General features: G+C 44.9%; 1 protein-coding gene across 1 annotated transcript in view; it reads left to right on the top strand.

Moving 5' to 3' along the window:
* The window catches only part of LOC126199063 (uncharacterized), a 157,090-nt gene that overhangs the window by 13,304 nt on the left and 124,236 nt on the right, over positions 1–19,550 (top strand). Inside the window, exon 2 of the mRNA XM_049935776.1 lies at positions 18,567–19,536. Coding sequence (XP_049791733.1) covers positions 18,567–19,536 — 970 coding nt within the window. The remainder of the gene's footprint in view (positions 1–18,566; positions 19,537–19,550) is intronic.

Raw genomic sequence — 19,550 nt, 5'->3', positions numbered from 1 at the left:
CTCCCCACCAACGGCAAGGTCCATGGTTCATGGGGGGGGTTTCTCCATGCTAACACAGCGAAACTCCAGAGCATAGCTGACGTACGCGCGGCCGGTGAGCCCGCTCCATCGGCAGCTCCCTGGCTGGCTGACGTCAAGCGACCAGCATTGCCCGCACACCCCCACGGCCAGCGCACTAGGTAGGCGGCAAGTGGCGCCTCAGGGTCCCGCCACAAACAGTCAGCCGCGCTTGCCTCAGAGTCCGACTACGTAAACATCTTTCTGCACCCGCGAGCACTTAACGCTGGCCAGGATGGAACCTGTTGACCACGTGCCGGACAAAGGGTACGTTTGGCGCCAGATTTTGACCGACAGTGGAATCCACCATGACGGTATAACAGCGCGTTTGCTCGTCGCGAGAACGCTCGCTGATTCACTCTCACCACCCCGCTATATTAAATAATTGAATTTAGAATTTCATATACGTATGCAAACGTGTTCAACTCCCTAATTTCAACTACTTTTCGATGACCAGACCGCCACCTCCTCCTCCTAGGAACCAGCGCCAAGTTTGAAATCCGCCAGTAAACAATTCTCACTTGCACTTCCGCCACCAACCTAAGAAAATTGTTTCAAACTAAGCCATCAGCACTCAACCTCTTCCTACACGTTTCTGGTAAATGGACTCACCCTGCACTAGGTCCATGCATGGAGGAACGAATTTACTTTATTTAGGAATGGAGTATATGTATCACACCAACATGTCCCACATCATACAGACCTGCAAAACACACCTACATAACTCATTTCCAATGTTACAGACACACGCTTGCTGGTTGTAAACAGTTAAAAACAACTTATAGGACAGCCTTCAGACATGCGAACCGCTCGTAAATAATGCAAAACATTTACCTGCAAATAGCCAAACAACTGCTAATATTCGGAAATAATTTCAGTGCATAGGCTGATGGAAGGAGGAACGAGTGTACTTTATTTATTTGCGACATATCTTTTTGAAACTTATATGTAAGGCTGACATAAGACAGTTTCTGAACTCCAGTAGTGCACTACACTTGGCAACACAACCACACCCGTCAAGATATTCATTCCAATCCAGACCTGTAACTCCTCTACAGATAAATTTGTCCAGTTATTTGTCTACTCACTCACATTCTGACCAGATTGCCGTTATTGCACAAAAACAGCTCACACTGCGCTGTGCTGCTCGGGGAAGTAAGGAAGGGCTGCACTTGATTTATTTGGAGCCCTTATATTTAGTCGTGGAGTATATTTGTCACAAAACACCCGCACTGGTCCGATTGTGGTCATCTGACACAGGCCACAAACACGTAAACAACTCCCAATTTCACCACACAATAGCAAACAGCTCTTAAATAATGCAGTACACAATATCAGCAGACGAGCTCTGTACTCTTAAACTCTCCAAATAAAGCACCGCACAGTGCACAGACATGCTCGCAAAATAGTGCAACAGACGCGCCCAAACACCACCAGCTGCCAAACCGACCAAAAGTCTCTGCTCGGCCTCCCCCAAACATGATCTCAACACATTCGCATTCGCACCTATCACCGGAGAAATTGGTATCGCCTATGCGCCTTAGATTACGCTCCAAGGCAGGCCGCGCGCGCATACGGTCGGTGGGAAAGCGGGTTCCAGAGTCTCCAGCCAAGTTCAGCTTCTGAGCGCTCGTGACAGCCGACACATGTGAAAGCTGCATTGTTCTTCTCATGTATACCGCCGGCGTCTCAGGTCTGGACCTGCCTTCACGTCTATTGTCAGAATAGCTCATAGCTCGTTGACACACACGATTAACGCGGCCGGGAAAACATTCACTACTCGCATGCAAAAGAGATGGTGACGGAAAACCAATCACCCTGATATGCGCTGCAGCTGCGTGTAATCATTGAGAACACTCTATTTATTCCTTCGAACAACTTATTTAACCATACAGTATATCTATCACGCTATCACAAAACACCAATCCCAGATGTGCCCTGGCCCATGTTGCACAGCCCACAGACACGCACCCAATCATAATTTCAGTACACACTATAGCAAACTGCTACTAAATAATACATCACACAGATGTGTAGATAGCTGGCCGGAGTGGCCATGCGGTTCTAGGCGCTACAGTCTGGAGCCGAGCGACCGCTACGGTCGCAGGTTCGAATCCTGCCTCGGGCATGGATGTGTGTGATGTCCTTAGGTTAGTTAGGTTTAATTAGTTCTAAGTTATAGGCGACTGATGCCCTCAGAAGTTAAGTCGCATAGTGCTCAGAGCCAAGATGTGTAGATACGCTCAGTACTCGTAAACTATCCTAATAACGCATAGCAGAGCCTGCAGATCCGCTCGCAAAATAACTCAGCAGACGTGCGCAGCTACCCCCCACTCCGCACCCTGCCCACAGGATCGTGACGTCACCCATCCGTCTGATTTCAGACCTCGCACAGCCCCTACTCGGCTTCCGCAAGCGTGAGTTGGCGCGGTCGACGCGCTCGTCAGCGGTCAAAGCAGACACATACGTCCGTCCAGGACCGCGATTCCGAGCCACGAACACCGAACGCTGGTGAAAGTCAACTTTATATCAACGTAGCATAATTCCAAAGCGCAGCCTCCACACGCTAGACACATCATAGCAGCACATGTCGTTACCTCCTATGACACTGTAGCACACTGCGCATTGCTCCTCCCACGACATTACACCGCCCTTTAACTAAACATAACTACACATCCCTGCTCTCGCCTCTTCGCGTGACCAGCCATCTAAAACCTTCTCAATATTATTCTTACCTTACAACATTTTTTTTTTTAAATAAGATCTATTTTACACCTCCCACCGCACCTAACCTCACAGCCGTCCCACTATCAACATACACAAACGTCCTCAACCCTATCTTGACACTCATATATCACCCCACAAACAATGCCCATCAATCAATTTACCATTCTCATCCCCTCTTTTCGAATTACAAACGTAGCCTCTATCTAAACACCAATCAACTCATCTTTCTCGCACTTTCAACAGTAAAATTAATTTTACACACACCCAGAAATATCAAACGCAATTAAAGAGTCAAACTTTTATACAGAGCATCAAGCACATACGACACTCACACCAATATTCAAAGCCTGGTCCATATTTACCACCTCCACCTTCAATTAAATATTATTACCATTGCCGCAACATTCTGCCAGCGCTCGATTTTTAGCTATTTTTCCGCTCTTAACTGTTGATACTAGCGGTCGAATATCACTAACTACAGATTGCATAAATTTCCACATAAAAAAAATCTCGCCGTGCCGTTTAGAGACTCCTATAGCCGAACACATAGCATCATTCAGCTATCAATAACTCATCCATCAGGTCCGGGGGCAAGGTCATCCATTTCTTTCTTTCTTTCTTTCTTTCAGCAGCAGACAGCTATTTTTTTTTACAGTGGTAGCTAAACTGCGCCATCAACTTAACATCACCATTCGCGAAACATACCTTCATATACGTAAACACACTTACTCAATTACACAGCGGTCCCACTGAGGACATGACCTTCAATATTACCGAAACAAGTACTAAATGCTCAAACTAATCCCATAGCGCCTTACAAAGCGAGTGTCCGAGCGCCGCCGGCGGTATGTCAAAGCCACATAGCTGTCCATCTAAACAGCTGTCCACTCAGCCCCAGGACCAGAAGGCTGAAGTGGGCTCTCCCTATACCTGCTCTCCAGCTATTGTCTAACGACATACAGTGGACAAATGGATTCCTGAATAGCGCAGATCTCTATCTCCCCCTTGCATCTCCAACAGGACATGTAAACAATGTCTCCCCCAGCCAGCGAACCCGACGTCATTCACCCTTCGCTGGCAATTTCCACTCGCATATATAAAACCATATTCACTCCTGCCAAAACTCACTTAATAATAAAAAAGCATTCTCCCTTTCTAAGCATAGATGAGTATGCATTTATCTTCACCCATCTGATCTCTGCAATTTAAGTCGGAGAAAGACATATCTATTACCTCCTGCAACCTGCCTATAAACGGAACGATATCAGTTACTACAACAGGACCATGTTTTGACCATCCGCCGGAAATGCGCGCAGTGTTGTACGCCTCAAACTAGGTACAAGTACAACAGATCCTCAACACCCTATCATCTTTATCCTCTACCATCAAACAGTGAAAAAGTCACGAAGGCACCAATGCGATCCACCTCCAGCGTGGACAAACGGAATTCACAATACTCCTCCCGAATAACTCAGTGCAACCATCCAAGAATTCCTAACAGCTCGCCAAATCCAACACCTCAAACTACAGATGCCTATATGAACAAGATCATATTAAATATACACACACACTGCAGAGACCCCTTTAAAGTTTGATCACCCATACTCTAAGCGAATGAGAAGCTGCCTCTGGCCCTTGTTCAAATAGTGTTTTCTAACACGCTTTTTCACACTGCAGAGCATTTCGTCTTTCTGCCTCGACTTCGAAGTCATTGTCTGATACTAAACAGACATTAACACGGACTGATGCACGGCCTCTCACAGGAAACTATAACTTGCACCTTGTAAATCATATTCTTACAGTCGATAGCATAACATTGAATGATTTTAAATAAAGGACAGCCACAACACAAGGAAAATAGAAGAGCCTGCTGGAGCTGTAGCGACTTCCCTCGAAAGTGATTGACCACCTCTACATTTAAACTCATATGTCGCAGTGACCGAATAGTTTATAACTCTGCATTCCATTTCTAGTGATTGGGAATTTTTGCACATCACCATTTTTGGTGCTAGCAACCCCAGAAGTTGCGGTCCATCAACCAAAATTTGTCCCCCAACTCAAGCAAGCATTGTCAGTCATTATGTCGTACCCAATGCACAGATGCGATGGATAAGACACCACCGATCTACAGTAATATTAGCCATCACAGCTGATATCGCGAAAAAGTTTACAGTTGTGACAGCTTGTTTTCTTAATTTCAGTATCATAGCTAAACCATACATCCTCTACTTTGCAAGTATCATTGCGACCATTCATAGATGACTGCTCAGCACGTCCATTCACACTTAATTCTCGAACACATAAAGACGATCAAATTATACCAGACAACGCTATACATATTTATAAGAGCTCACACATAGTACTCTATCAATCCCTCTGCGTATGGCGGTCACAGAGCTATCTAGTCCTCTTATGTTAAAAGACCATCCTCACCTCGGCATTGACCTACCTACCCCGCAACATTGCTACCCAATTATTCCTCAACCGAGCAGACGAATACAGCTACACTCCACCTCTCTTGACTGAATAGAGCTTTTATAGTCCTAACCCATCCAAATGCACCTCATTTCTCGAATGTAACCAAGTCTTGGAGTTTAGCACACCATATCGATCTATAGTAACAGATCTCAAAGTGCCTTAATTTAATAGCATACAGTTAAGAAGAACAACAAGAACGGAGCGATATTTATACACAACGTAGTTCGACAGATTTTTAAGCAAATCATCCAATCTATCATGTGTAAAGTATTGCTCTAGAGTCCATGATCGGTGCATCGAAGGTTCCGGTAGGAGAGAGAGAGAGAGAGAGAGAGAGAGAAAGAGAGAGAGAGAGAGAAAACATAAACACACACACACTCCTAAGACTAGAACGTTCAGCACTTAAAAACGGGCAATAACCTTAGATCGCTTACTTTTCCGTCCTGTCAGACGGACATCCTTCTCCCCGGTCACCCTACGCTGAGCTATCTCTACCCCAATCGTAAAACTATTCCTTTCTACGATACGAGCCCAATATAGCCCTGTGGAGACGTCTAGTGCCCAATGATCACACCAGATCACGAGTCAGAAATAATACTATTACTCCATCAGGTCTATATAAAAAATGATAGTTATTAGCAGCCGGTACATCGTACAAGCAAACAGATACGTATAACAGCAGCGTCCAACATGTGAAAATTACAAGTCATCCCTCAGGCGCCGCCCGCCGCCTACCTAGCGTGCGGGCCATGGGGGTGTGCGGGGCACTGCTGGTCGCTTGAGGTCAGCCGGCCATGGAGCTGCCGATGGAGCGGGCTCAGTCGGCCGCGCGTACGTCAGCTGCGCTCTGGAGTTTCGCTGTGTGAGCTTGGAGAAGTCATTTGGGACACACCTGCATGACCGTAATGTCTGAAATAAAGAGCCATTTTACAGGTATTTACAGAAGGCTATGTCCGTCGCATGTATGGAGGGTGTGTGACGTAAGCGGGACAGCAGCGCAGAGATTGTACAGTTATTACGCGCGTTTGAGAGCGAGTCAATTAGCGGGCATTCTAGTGCGGTCCAAACGTGCTGTTATGTAGTCATGGCGGATTCCACTGTCGAGCAAACTTTGCCGTCAAAAGTGTAGCACTGCGTTCTCGCTCGCACAGGGACACGTGGTGGTCGGTGAGCGGTCGGCGTCGACAGGTTTGAACGTGGCGCCAAAAGTGTGGCAGCAAACGGTCGACCGTTGTGTGATTCAGCTGCGAGGGAGACAATTTTGGCGGGAAACGTACGGAGGCGACTAATACACGTGGTGAGCCGACAAGGGGCCGCTGTGACGTCAAACACTACAAGTTCTAGCGTGTCCACCGAAAACATGTTTACGACGTGGGAGCGATCGCTGGGCTCGCCCCCCCCCCCCCCCCCCCCCCGCGCTGGTGGCCGGCCGCCTCACGTGACAGGCATAGGCAGTGTCTCCGCGCGCTGGCAAGGGGGTGGCTAGGATTTGAACTAATTTAGTTGGAGCTAGAGTTGGGCAACACGATTCTTTTTCCCGATTCGATTCCTACGATTCAATCTCACATTGCGAATCGATTCCTACGATTCGTTCACGATTCTTTCACGATTCATTCTAGTCTGCGATGGCACGATTCTTACGGAATGCAAAAAGTTCTTCATCTTACTCACAGATGGCAGGACATGTCTGAAATTGTCAATGGGGTTAGAATCGAACTGTGTCATGATAAGACATGCCAGAAATAGTTTATTTATGAGTAAACATGCATATGACGTTACAAGTGTGAGTCTCGATTTATACGTGTAATGCCTTAATTGATGAAAGGTCACGTTTGATTTGATGGCATCTATTGTTTTATTTCAGTATGCCAGGAAAGAGGAGTCGATTTGTGCGAAAGGTGGTGCAAAATTACGTGGTATGCCAGTTTGGTTGTGTGGCTTGAACGTATCTGTTTTATAGTAACAAAATCTAGCAGTGAGGCAGACGTGGTTTGGCTCATATCATCCTATGTTTTTCTGTGCTAAGATGTCTTTCCAAGTCAACATCACCCTTGTAGTTCATGACGCTGCTGACAGCCCTCCCACACAGCAAATCTAGCTTGACTTTCATTTCTTCTAAATACACAGCATAGGTATTTTGCTTTTAATTTGTCTGAGAACTTGCCGCTGTCACTACTATTTACGTGAGAAGACGGCATACTTCTAAACAGTAGGATTCAGTCGTATACATAGACATTACTTCACTAAAATTTGATATGAATCTGAACACGATAACATTCGAAAACTCGAACTTGAAATTATTAATTAAAAAGCTTTTGTTTAAAGATAAACTTAAAAATCAAAATCCATATCTAAATACAAAATTTTATCCAAACTGTTAAAGCCGTTCCCAAGAAACACGAAACTCGCGTTTTTATTTAAAAAATTATTTTGTGTAAAATCGTGTGCTATATACAGATGAACATAAAAACCAAAACCTTAACTACATTCAATACGTACTAACAAAGTTTTACGAGATGGCGTTATAAAAACATGTGACATAGCGTTTTTACGAATGGAACTATGTAGGATATATATATATATATATATATATATATATATATATATATATATATATATTGCAAAATTGACTTTACGAAAAAATGGAACTATGTAGGTGAACTCAAAAAGCAAAAACCAGTCTAAATACAAAATTTCATCCAAATCGTTAGGGCCGTTTTCGAGATACGCGAAATATAATACATAATCCAAGTGCTATTGCTCGTGTGTATAGAAGGTGTGTGTGTGTTTTGCATTGCATCTGCAACAAATAAGAGGTACGTATTTATTCATCATACTTGGATTTCTTGATTTTAATCGTGTGTATTGGGAGCTGTGTACTCGCTGTATATCGTTTCCATCTTCACTAGTTCGTGTATTACTCGCGCAAACTAAGCGGACGTCGGCGCGGTGGCTGATGGTAGCGATGGTAAATGGGAAATGCCTTTACGCTCATTCCCGTCAGCCAGCGCCGAGTGTCTGCTAAGTTTTCACGAGTAACATTACGGCCCACGAACTTCCTTTGTTTGTTCCGAGCTTCCTTTGTTCACACGCATCCTCCACTTGACTGCCATCTGGCGGTCGTAATCATTCGGCACGACTCGACATGATTCGGAAGTTGTCTTCGAAGCATAGCGTAGAGCGTACTAAGAATCGATGAATCGTTGGAACTTCGAATCGTCACGACTCGGAAACACGCAATCGTTCTTACGATTCTTTTGAACGACGATTCGTCCGTATCACGATTCGATTCTTACGATTCTTTATTTAGAGTCGTTGAAATGAACGATTCATTCACGAATCGCCACAACTCTAGTTGGAGCACGGACGTCGTGGTGACTGCACTGCGATATCAAAGATGTGTGTGCTGACTGTGTTGGAGAACAAGTGATGAACGTATTGCTCGAAATAAAGTCTTCAGTCCCTTCCCCCCTGCAAAATCAAAGGACGTGACTTACGTTACTATAAGAGCAGATTATTATTTGACGTGATTATGATAGACTACCAGTGAAAAAAGATAAGTGAGGGAGAAAGTTCGTATGTCTGTTCGATTATGGTGTTGGGATTTGAACTTGTGATAGATTTTTGTTATGGATGTAAGAAAAATGGCTTTCTCGCCGAGAAAATGGGACATCTTGAATAAATTATAAATGATAATAATACATAGAAGTACAGTTTTCGAGACATTATCGTGTTGGAATTTGAATTTGGCGCAATTTTCTAGTGGATGTAGGCTTATAATAATAATAAATAATAATAATAATAATAATAAATGATAATGAATGATAATAAATGACAATGAATGGTAATGAATGTTAATAAATGATAATGAATAATAATAAACAAAAGTAAGGTTTTGTAGTCATTATCGTGTTGGAATTTGAATTTGGATGGAATTTTCTAGTGGAGGCAGGTCAATAATAATAAATAATAATAATAAATGATAATAAATAATAATAAATGGTAATAAATAATAATAAATGAATAATAATAAATGAATGTTAATGAATGATAATCAATATCATAATAAAGATAAGTATGGCTTTTGCATGCATTATCCTGTTGGAATTCAAACTTCCCGCCATTTTTTCTTCTGCAGGCTTAGGTTAGTGGACATAGCACAATTGGTCTATTTTCCTTCCAAAATTCAAACTTCCAGCCATTTTTTCTTGAGGTTAGGTTTGTGGACGTAGCACAATTGGCCTATTTTCCCGCCAAAAGCCGCCATCTTGAATAACGTCATGCGATGTTGCCAAGGCTACATGCCGGCATCTTGGACGATCTCATCGCCGCCATCTTGAATAAATTTGGCAACTATGCAGCGTGTCTTGACGCATAGGTTGTCCCTCTACTTGCGCAGTCCACGCTGACGTTAGTCTGGTGTACAGTATTTCAACACGTTCTATGCTCGCGTATTGTGACCTTTCCGGAGACCGAAAATCTCGTCAGTTGAAATCAACAACGATTGTGCATACAACGGTAGCGTTAAACACGGTTCGTTCTTTTGTCCACGAGACCCGGATGCCAGTTGATACTGGCGACAAGGTAGATGCCGTGTTCTTTGAAGGCATTCGATAGAGATTTGCAGAGTGGCATAATGCACAATTTACGAGAGTACATAATATCAGAACAGTTCTACGACTGACTTGAAGAGTTCCTAGCAAACAGAGCACAGTGTGTTGTTCTTAACGAAGAGAAATTTTCAGATGCAAAAAACAGGTTCTGTCGCGCCCCAACAGAGTTTTATAAAACCGTAACAATGCTAGAAAATTGTAGCTAAATGTATTAAGACATGCAGATGATCGACGCTGGGCAGCTAAAAACTAAACTCCGCCTGAACAGGCCATGAAGTCCTATCAGATAGGATTGATAGAGGAAACAGAGAATATCCGAGAAGGAGCAGCCCATTTTGTCACAGGTTCGTTTAGCAATCGCGAAAACGTCACAGACTGCTAATTCAATTCCAGTGACAGACACTGCAAAAGGGGCGTTCATTGTGTGGTTTGTTCCTAAAGTTCTGAGAACGTACATTCGTAGAAGAGTCAGCCAATAAATTGCTTTCACCTACATGTATCTCGGAAAAGAACCATTGAGAACGTTTGCGGCTGCCTATGAAACCACGGATGTACCCCAGGCGTGCATCTCTTCGTCCGAAGCAAATCGACGGCCACGAATGTCTTCTTCAGGGCTCCAAAAATGTGAAAATCGCGTGGGGAGAGATCGGGACTGTGTGGAGAACGCGTAAGGCTTTCTCAGAGAAACTTCTGCAGCATAGTCGAAATCTTGGTGTACGTCATAGCTCCGCAGGTATATGCAAACATTTCTCCACGAATGCTTTGACAGTTTTGTCTCGCAGTAGAATAAATTTATTGACCGAGATTGCGATTACTTTTGAAATATAAACAGTGTACTTACCTTTTTGCATCTGTATAATTTTCGTTTCCATGCGACTTATAATTTGCCTCTGGTGAACCACCGCTATAAGGACCTGAAAAAAAATTAGCAGGTAAATTTAAATTAAGGCTCATAATTGGTTCCCCAGAGTATGCATCTGGCTGAGTGCTCCGGCAGCCGCTAACCACCAAAGAGCGCCAAATAACGAAACAAAGCAAAATAACGTCTCAGCTTCACACAGTAATTAAAAGGGCTGCACATACTGTGAATTGATTGAAAGTAAAATAGTTTCTTTTTAGTTCATTTTGTACAGGAAACGACTGACCACTGGATTAATAACAAACTGTTGTATACTCTTCCAATAACGCTACAGGCACTAATCATCGTAGTACGTAACAACTTACGAGCAATCTTTAAAAAGAAATAAATTATAACTGTACTAGCTCTAGCGAAAACATATATCGGTCTGTCCAGGACGATTAAGAGGCAAGGAATGACTCAAAATGACACAATGATTTTATTTCTCCGAGACAACAACGAGTGGTGTGTTCGTTCCATTTGGGCCATTTTACTGCGCCTCCTCGGCATACAACACAGAACCCGTCTCGGACATTGTTTGCCGATTACATGAAACAACTGGACCGTTACAAAGGTAAGATTGGAGAGTACCACGAATCGTTGTACGAAAGTATCCTTCGCAACACAATGAAATAAGGAAGGAAGGAAGAACAGAGATTAACACCCCGTCGACAACGATGTCATTAGAGACAGAGCACAAACTCGGATTAAGGAAGGATGAGGAAGGAAATCAGCTGTAAACATTGGAAGGAACCATCGCAGCATTTGATTTAAGTGATTAGCTTATTCAGGATAGCAGAACGCGGATTTGAACCTTCATCCTCTCGAACGCGCGTTCAGAGTTCTAACCACTGCCCTACCTCGCTCGGTTACACACCGAAAGCTGGCCTGCGAAGTATGCAACATGTAAATGAAACCGTTTACAACGTACCACAGTGGTCTATGTGTAGTCAAAACGATCAGTTTGATAAAGAACACTTGGGTCTATCAAGTCGGGAAATAACGTCAAGTTAGTCTACAAAAGCAAGTTAACTACGGCGCCTGCATGCCGTGCGAGATTTTCAATGTCCACTCGCTCTTTTACGTCACTGAGTTAGTCGGCTATTTCGTTAACATTATTAATTTAAACTTTCCAGTGAAAGTAATGAAAGCAAACTTTTGTAGACGTTATGCACAAAATAATTACATTTACATCTACATATACAGACATACTTCGCAAGGCACCATATGGTGCGTGGTAGAGGGTACCTTGTATCACTACTAGTCATTCCCGTTCCTGTTCCCTCGTAGATAGAGCGACAAAAAGACGATGGTTTATATGCCTCCATGTGAGCCCTAATGTATCTTATCTGCGAGGTCCTTACGTGAAATATATGTTAGTGGTAGTAGGATCATTGTGCAGTCAACTTTAAATGCCGGTTCCCTAAATTTTCTCAATAGTGTTTCGCGAAGAGGATGTCGTCTTCCCTCCATGGATTGCCATTGGTGTGTACGAAGCATTTCCGCAATACTCGCTGTAGATCGAACCTACCGGTAACAAATCTAGCAGCACGTCTCTCAATTGCTTCGATGTCTTCCTTTAATCCGCCCAGATGGCGATCCCAAACAGTCGAATAGTACTCAAGAAATGATCGCACTAGTATTCCATACGTGGTCTCCTCTACAGATGTATCACACTTTCTTGAATCTCTCTCAAACTCGACTGTTTGGTTTCTCTACTACACTTCTTAAATGCTCATCTTGTTTCATATCACTGTGCAATGTTACGCCTAGATTTTGTACATTTAGAGTAAGCTGCCATTCATCACACGGTCTAGAAATTTTGTCCAGTTCGTCTTCTATCATCCTACGGTCACTCAATGACGTCACGCCCCGTACACCACAGCGTCAACAGCAAAAAGCCGCAGACGCTATTCGTCAAGTCATTTATGTATTTAGAGAATAAGAACGATCGTATTACTCTTCCCTGTGACACTCCTGAAGGATACCGTTGTCTAGAAGGCTTCGTGCCACTCACGTGTCTGAAAACCTAATCCGTACGCTCGGACCTTCGTTAACAATTTGCAGTGGCGGAACGTGTCAAATGCTTTCCGGAAATCTAGGAATATGGAATTTTTCTGTTCCCCTCCATCCATGGTTAGCAGGGTATCATACGAGAAAAGAGAGTGCAATCTGAGTTTCGCACGGAACAATGCTTTCCAAATCGAAGCTAATTGCGAACAGAAACTTTTCTGCTTCAAGGAAATGCATTATATTCGAAATGAGAAAATGTTCTAGAGTTCTGCAGCAAACCGAAGTTAAAGACATCATTCTATAATTTTGCGGGTCGTCGTTTTATCCTTATATACAGGAGTCGCCTTCGATTCTCTTGGGACTTGGCTTTAGATGATAAATTGGCGATAAATGGAAGCTAAGCAAGGGGCCAACACTGCGTAATACTCTCTATCAAACCGAACTGGGTTTTCATCCGAATCTGACGACTTACTCGTTTCCAGCTCTTTCAGTTGCTTCTCTGCGCCAGGGATGCCTGTTACTATATTCTTCATATGCGGGTGTTTGCGAAGTCAAACGACGGTATCTTTGCACTATCCGCCTATGTGAAAGATTTCATTTAAAGCTTCAGTTTTCCTTTTGCTACCTTTTACAGTCACACCAGCCTGCTCACGGGTGGCAGGATAAAATCCTTCGACCCGCTTAGTGATTTTAAATGGACCAGAATTTCCTCAGGTTCTCGGCCAGATCGTTTGGTAAGGTATGATCGGTGGTAGTTGTCCGGGTCGTGCACAGATCTTTTTGCAGACGCAAAGATTTCTGCCAACTTATGTCGGTCGTTATTTGTAAGGCCCTTTAAACCATATCCACTTACACTACTACAGAGTGCCATTTACAATTCGTTTAGACTCTGCCATAATTCCTCTACGTCCATCTTATTGGGATAATACAAAATTGTTAAGGCTTTCGTGGCCACTTGTTGACAAACTGCCTGTTGGCTTCTGTCTCGGGTTCTTCGGCCGACGTTCATCTAATGATTTTTCTGCCGTTTCGCCAGCACGAGTGGCTGGCATTGTCAAACCTTCACCCTCCATTGCCGGCAATTAAATGAACGTCGGCCGAAGAACCCGAGACAGAAACCAATAGGCAGTTTATTGGGATAAATTATGTCCATTCATTGCCTAACTGGCACGACAGCAAGTGCTTAGCTGATTTTTCTAGCAAAGATTCTCTCCTAGCCTTCTTCTTGGATCTAAAACTTTAGTAAGCATAATGAGGCCCTTTTCGCAACTACAAGGCTAAAATATTTACACAGTTCGCGGGAATCGTGTTCAACAATACTGCACAAGACTGCCTGCCCGTACCACCTACAATGATTCTATAGACGTCTGAGTCTACTATACTCGGAAGGTTAAAGTCGCCTCCAATTAATATTGCATGATCTGGGTATTTCTGCGCTACTGAACACTGTTTTTCTTTGAATGATTCTAAAACTGCTGCGGCGAAATCAGGTGGCCGGTAAAACATCCGATGATTCACTTGAGCTCATCTGGACCCGTTAAAAGCGTCCATATAAATTCACAGTCAGAGTCAATTTCGACCTCGATAGACACAATATTTTTCTCGGTTTCAATGAACATTCTCTGTGGCGTCTAATCTGTCTTTTCGGAATACATTCAGTAGCTTACTAAATATTTGGGAGCCATCTGCTTCTTGTTTCAGCCAGCTCTCGGGTCCGAGAGTAATTTCAGCGCGACAATTTCCCTGGAGGACAGTAAGCTTAGGAACTTCGTTACTAATACTTCGACAATTTACTGATAACATTTTGACAGTCAAAAATGTCTTTACTTTGCGCGCGGTCTCATTTCAGTCTCTGCGTACTGACTGGGGAGCTTTGACGCACTTACGCTCGTGGACCACAACGCTCCCTGCGCATAAAGCCACAACTATATCTTTCGTAATGTTAATGTTTATGGGGTAACGCACTGATGTGAATGGCAGCCCTTTCCCAGCACAACACGGCAACAAATTATGCCTCAAAACATACGTGTTTGAGAGAACATTCATTCTATTTTCACCCCACCTACTGATGTTTATATTTATTTACGCGTCATGAACATTGCATCCTTACTTACTACGTTTTATATTAACTGCCTGAAACATTTACGTTGCAAAATTTTACAAACCTGATAAAAAAGAAACACTGTTCACGACACGTAAATAAATATTGATATCTGAAGGTGCGCAATAAGATATCCTGAATGTCATCATGGAAAAATGAACCCCAACGAAAGCAATTAGTTGCAGTTAATTCATTATAAATTATCTTCAGTTTCAACAGATGCAGTATTCTGATACGCACAAGACCTATTTACTAATATTAATAAGAAAAATAATAGAAAAACAAAATACAACCAAGAGATAGGCAATCCTAGTCGACAAATGATTAGGAGTGACTTTACACTTGTCGTCCGCCGGCCGCGGAAGAAACCCGTCGCGGGCCGGTTGTAGTGCGTGTCTGACCTATAAGGGGGAGTGCTACTGTTCCTCAGTCTATTACGCAGTTCCAAAAATCTGCAGCCAAGAACGTCACAGAATCGACGGAGTCTGGTTGAGACCCTTCACTCGGCTCCAACCCAAGGGGCTGTATCAGTTCGGGAACGATGCTGCAATCAGCAGCATTCATGTCTTCCGCCAGCCGCCCGTATGGACTGAGCTTAACCCCTAAGAAGCACCGTAGTTACTCATTAAGAACGACAGCCAAACAAAATGACTTAATTGTTAATTCTACACAGATAAAATTCAAAATATTTTGAGGTAATTTTTCGCAAGCGTCAACTTTACCTTCTGTAAATGCGAGAACAAGGAATTTGTAATATGCAAGGGCGATTTTAGCAAAATGTCACGCGGCGCGCATGCGCTGTAGCTTACCTTTTGTAGGCCAATTTGAGGCTGTCTACTTGATAAACCATAAGTGTCTTAGCGGTAAGCATGTGACAGCATGCGTACCTAATACGTCCAAAAACGCCGCGCCTAAAAACGGGATTTTCCGATGCTGGTTCTATTGGTGATAAAAGTGTTTTCGATAGCCCTTGGGCTAGGGACCTTTTGTATACCCAACAGAAGGATCGTCTTAGTATTACTATCCTCCATTACAGGGTCAAAGCGTGAATTTTATACAAATTGCTTAGGCAATTGGAGCAAATCAGTTGGCTCTTTCAGCATTTTATGTTGTCTACGCCGGTCTTGATAGGACTTATGGAGGCACCGAGCGCGGTGGCGCAGTGGTTAGCACACTGGACTCGCATTCGGGAGGACGACGGTTCAATCCCGTCTCCGGCCATCATGATTTAGGTTTTCCGTGATTTCCCTAAATCGTTTCAGGCAAATGCCGGGATGGTTCCTTTGAAAGGGCACGGCCGATTTCCTTCCCAATCCTTCCCTAACCCGAGCTTGCGCTCCGTCTCTAATGACCTCGTTGTCGACGGGACGTTAAACACTAACCACCACCACCACCACTTATGGAGGCGCCATTAGTTCATGGGCGGAAAACCGCAGAAGAGGCCTGTTTTACTATATTTTCGCCGTCACCAGATGATCAATACCCAGGCGATGGTTGCATACGGTTATGCACAGCGAATGGCTGAAAGTTTTTCCAAGATCCCGGTCTCAAAGAATCTTGAAAATTTTCTTGATATCTTTATCCATTTCCAAGATTCAGAGGTTCAAAGTTACCCTACTTCTATATGTAAAATCCGGTTTGTCGCGAAATGTATATAATAAATAACCGCAGCAAATTGTTCAAATTTTAACACTATATTCCCTAGACATTTGTCTAAAAGACCCAAAACACTTTATCCGTTATCGAGAAACACCCCAAAAATTTGTTTTTTGGATAGCAAAACTCAGCCGCGGTTACCGAGAAGGCTTTTCTCTTTCTTTTCTTCCTAGTTACCTCTGTTTTCCTCTACAGTTTTTACGCTCTACGGTTCCCTCTAGTGCCATGAAATTTATTTCCTGATGCCTTAACAGATGTCCTATCATCCTGCCCCTTCTTTTTGTTAGCGTTTTCCATAAATACCTTTCCTCTCCGATTCTGAGCAGAACCTTCTCATTCCTTACCTTTCAGACCACCTAATTTTCAACAGCCGTCTGTAGTACCACATCTCAAATGCTTCGATTGCCTTCTGATCCTATTTTCCCACAGTCTGTGTTTCACAAGCATACAAGACTGTGATCCAAACGTACATTCTCAGAAATTTCCTCCTCAGATTAAGACTTATGTTTGATACTGGTAGACATCTCTTGGCCAGGAATTCCCTTTCTGCCGATGATAGTCTGCTTTTTATGTCGTCCTTGCTAACAGGTTATTTTGCTGCCTCGCGTACCTTCGTCTACTTCGTGAACACCCACCCTCGTGTTAAGATTCTCGCTTTTCTCATTTCTGCTGCACCTTATTACTTTTCGTCTTTCTTCGATTTACTCTCAATGCATATTCTGTACTCATTCGACTGTTCATTCCATTCAGCAGATCCTACGATTCTTCTTCACTTTCACTGAGGATAGAAATCTCATCAGCGGATCCTATCATTGATATTATTTCACGTTGAATTTTAATTCCCCTCTCGGACCTTTCTTTTATTTCCACCATTGCTTCTTCAACGTATAAATTAAATAGTATGAGCGAAAGGTTACATCCCTGTCTTACACCCTTTTTAATCCGAGCACTTCGTTCTCGGTCTCCCACTCTTATTATCCCCTCTCGGCTTTAGTACATTACTCGTCTTCTGCTATAGCTCATCCCCATTTTCCTCAGAATTTCGAACATGTTGCACAATCTGACATTGTCGAAAGCTTTTTCCAGGTCGACAAACCCTACGACGGTAGCAGACAGTAGTTGTGTTATAGAAAGAGCGAAGCAGGCATTGGCAATATGGGTAAATAAGAGGTACACAATGGCAGTCGAACATAGCTGACAGTGACAGAACAGTACTAGAAAAAGAGTGATAGCAGGAGATCCGGGAGGTGGGTTGAAGTACAAACAGAAAAAGACAGAGAAAGTAGAAGTTGGTGGGAGCCAGTGATACTGAGAGACAGAATATATGACAATGACAACGAATAAGAGAGTGACAGTGAAGAGGGACGGCAGCTGTAGGAAGGAAGGAATGAGATATTAGCAGTAAGAGAGAGCAGGAGAGAGTCAGCGACAGTGGGAGGAGGCTGTAAGAGGACAGAACGAAGGGGTCTATGATTGTGACACGGGAGACAATAACAGAGGGACACAGAAGGATAATGATAGTGAGTTGGGCCTAATGAGTGAGGGAGAAAGGGAAACTGGTAGTGGCTGGTTATTAACGACTACGAGCGATGGACTACTGATTGTGAGTGAGTTACAGTCAGGGGCAGCTTGTGTGGGTGACGGACGAGTTGCATCTTACAAAGAGCGCGAATATGTTCGCGTGTCAAAATTTCTGGAAAAATTTCCAAAGGTGCCGAGGAAGGTAGAATGAGGCAGCTGGTACCCCACTTTTCACTCAGAGTCTTTTAAATAAAGGGGAACGTATCCGCATTTTTTGTGTTCCGATAGAAGCATTTATTCGCCGGTATCGATGCGTTCGTTTCGACTAGACCTACACCACCGCGGTACGTCGGAAACAGTTGTCGTTTACACAGTGTAGATGTAGATGGTGACTCCTTTTGCTCTACAGATGTAATTACCGAAAATTTTTGTTTCGAGCGGTTACACAAAAGTACGGAAATGTCTATCGTTACTCTGATTCGTACTTGTTTCTGTGCAATAGGTAGCAGCGTGGGCGACGCCGAGGAAGAGGTGGAGGTGTACAGCGCGCTCGACTACAAGGACTACCGCGGGGACTCCCCTTGCGTGAGTGAGCAGGACCTGGCGCGGCTGAGCGCCATCGACCAGGTCGCGCTGGAGAAGCTGCAGGAGCTGGACCGGCTGACGTCGAAGCTGCAGAGAGACTCGCGGGACCTGCGCGAGCTGCAGGACCGCCTGCTGCTGGACACGCCGGCCGGGTCGGCGCTCGCCGAGGAGAAGGCCGCCGCCGCCGCCGCCGCCGCCGCCGGCGACACCAGCGTCATCGACCAGCAGCTGCGCCAGATCTACGTGGACGCCGACCTGGACGGCTGGAGCTGCCTGTCCGACCTGGGCAAGTCGCGCTCCAGCTCGCGCCTCTCCACCGACAGCGGCGCCACCGACCCGGAGGTGGCGGCCGCGCTGCGCTCGGCCGGCGGCGGCGCCGCCTCCGCCTCCGCCTCCGCGTCCGCGCCCTCGCCGCGGGCCTCCCCCCGGCCGCACCGCCGCCTCTACTCCGACGTGGCGCCGCCGCGGTACGACTACGACAAGCTGCCGTCGCCGGCGGGCAGCCTGCGCACGCGGCAGGACGGCTACGTGGGCGGGTCGACGCCGCCGCCGCCCCCTCCGCCGCCGGCGCCGTCGGGCCAGCGCGGACAGCTGGACCTGGACCTGTCGGCGACGCCCAGCCCGTCGCCTTCGAGCCCGCCACCGCCAGCGCCGCCAGACCACTTCCCTCTGCCCGGCAAAGACACCTTATCTTCCGCCGCGTCCTCGAGACCGCCTCCACCCGGGAGCCCGGCGCCGTTCGCGGGTCCCAAATCTGCGTCAATTACTTCTCTCTCTTCCGAGCTGCAGCAGCAGCAGCAGCAGGGTAGGCTCAGTCCGAGGACGCCGCACTCCCCGAAGTCGCCGCGAATGTCTCCAAAAAATGTGCTCAAGTTGTCTTCGTCCTCGTCGTCGGCCGCGC

This window comes from Schistocerca nitens, chromosome 8 (genome assembly GCF_023898315.1).
Source record: "Schistocerca nitens isolate TAMUIC-IGC-003100 chromosome 8, iqSchNite1.1, whole genome shotgun sequence".
Lineage (NCBI taxonomy): Eukaryota > Metazoa > Arthropoda > Insecta > Orthoptera > Acrididae > Schistocerca > Schistocerca nitens.
The sequence above is the reverse complement of the archived record's forward strand: the minus strand, read 5'-3'. Positions and strand labels throughout refer to the sequence as shown.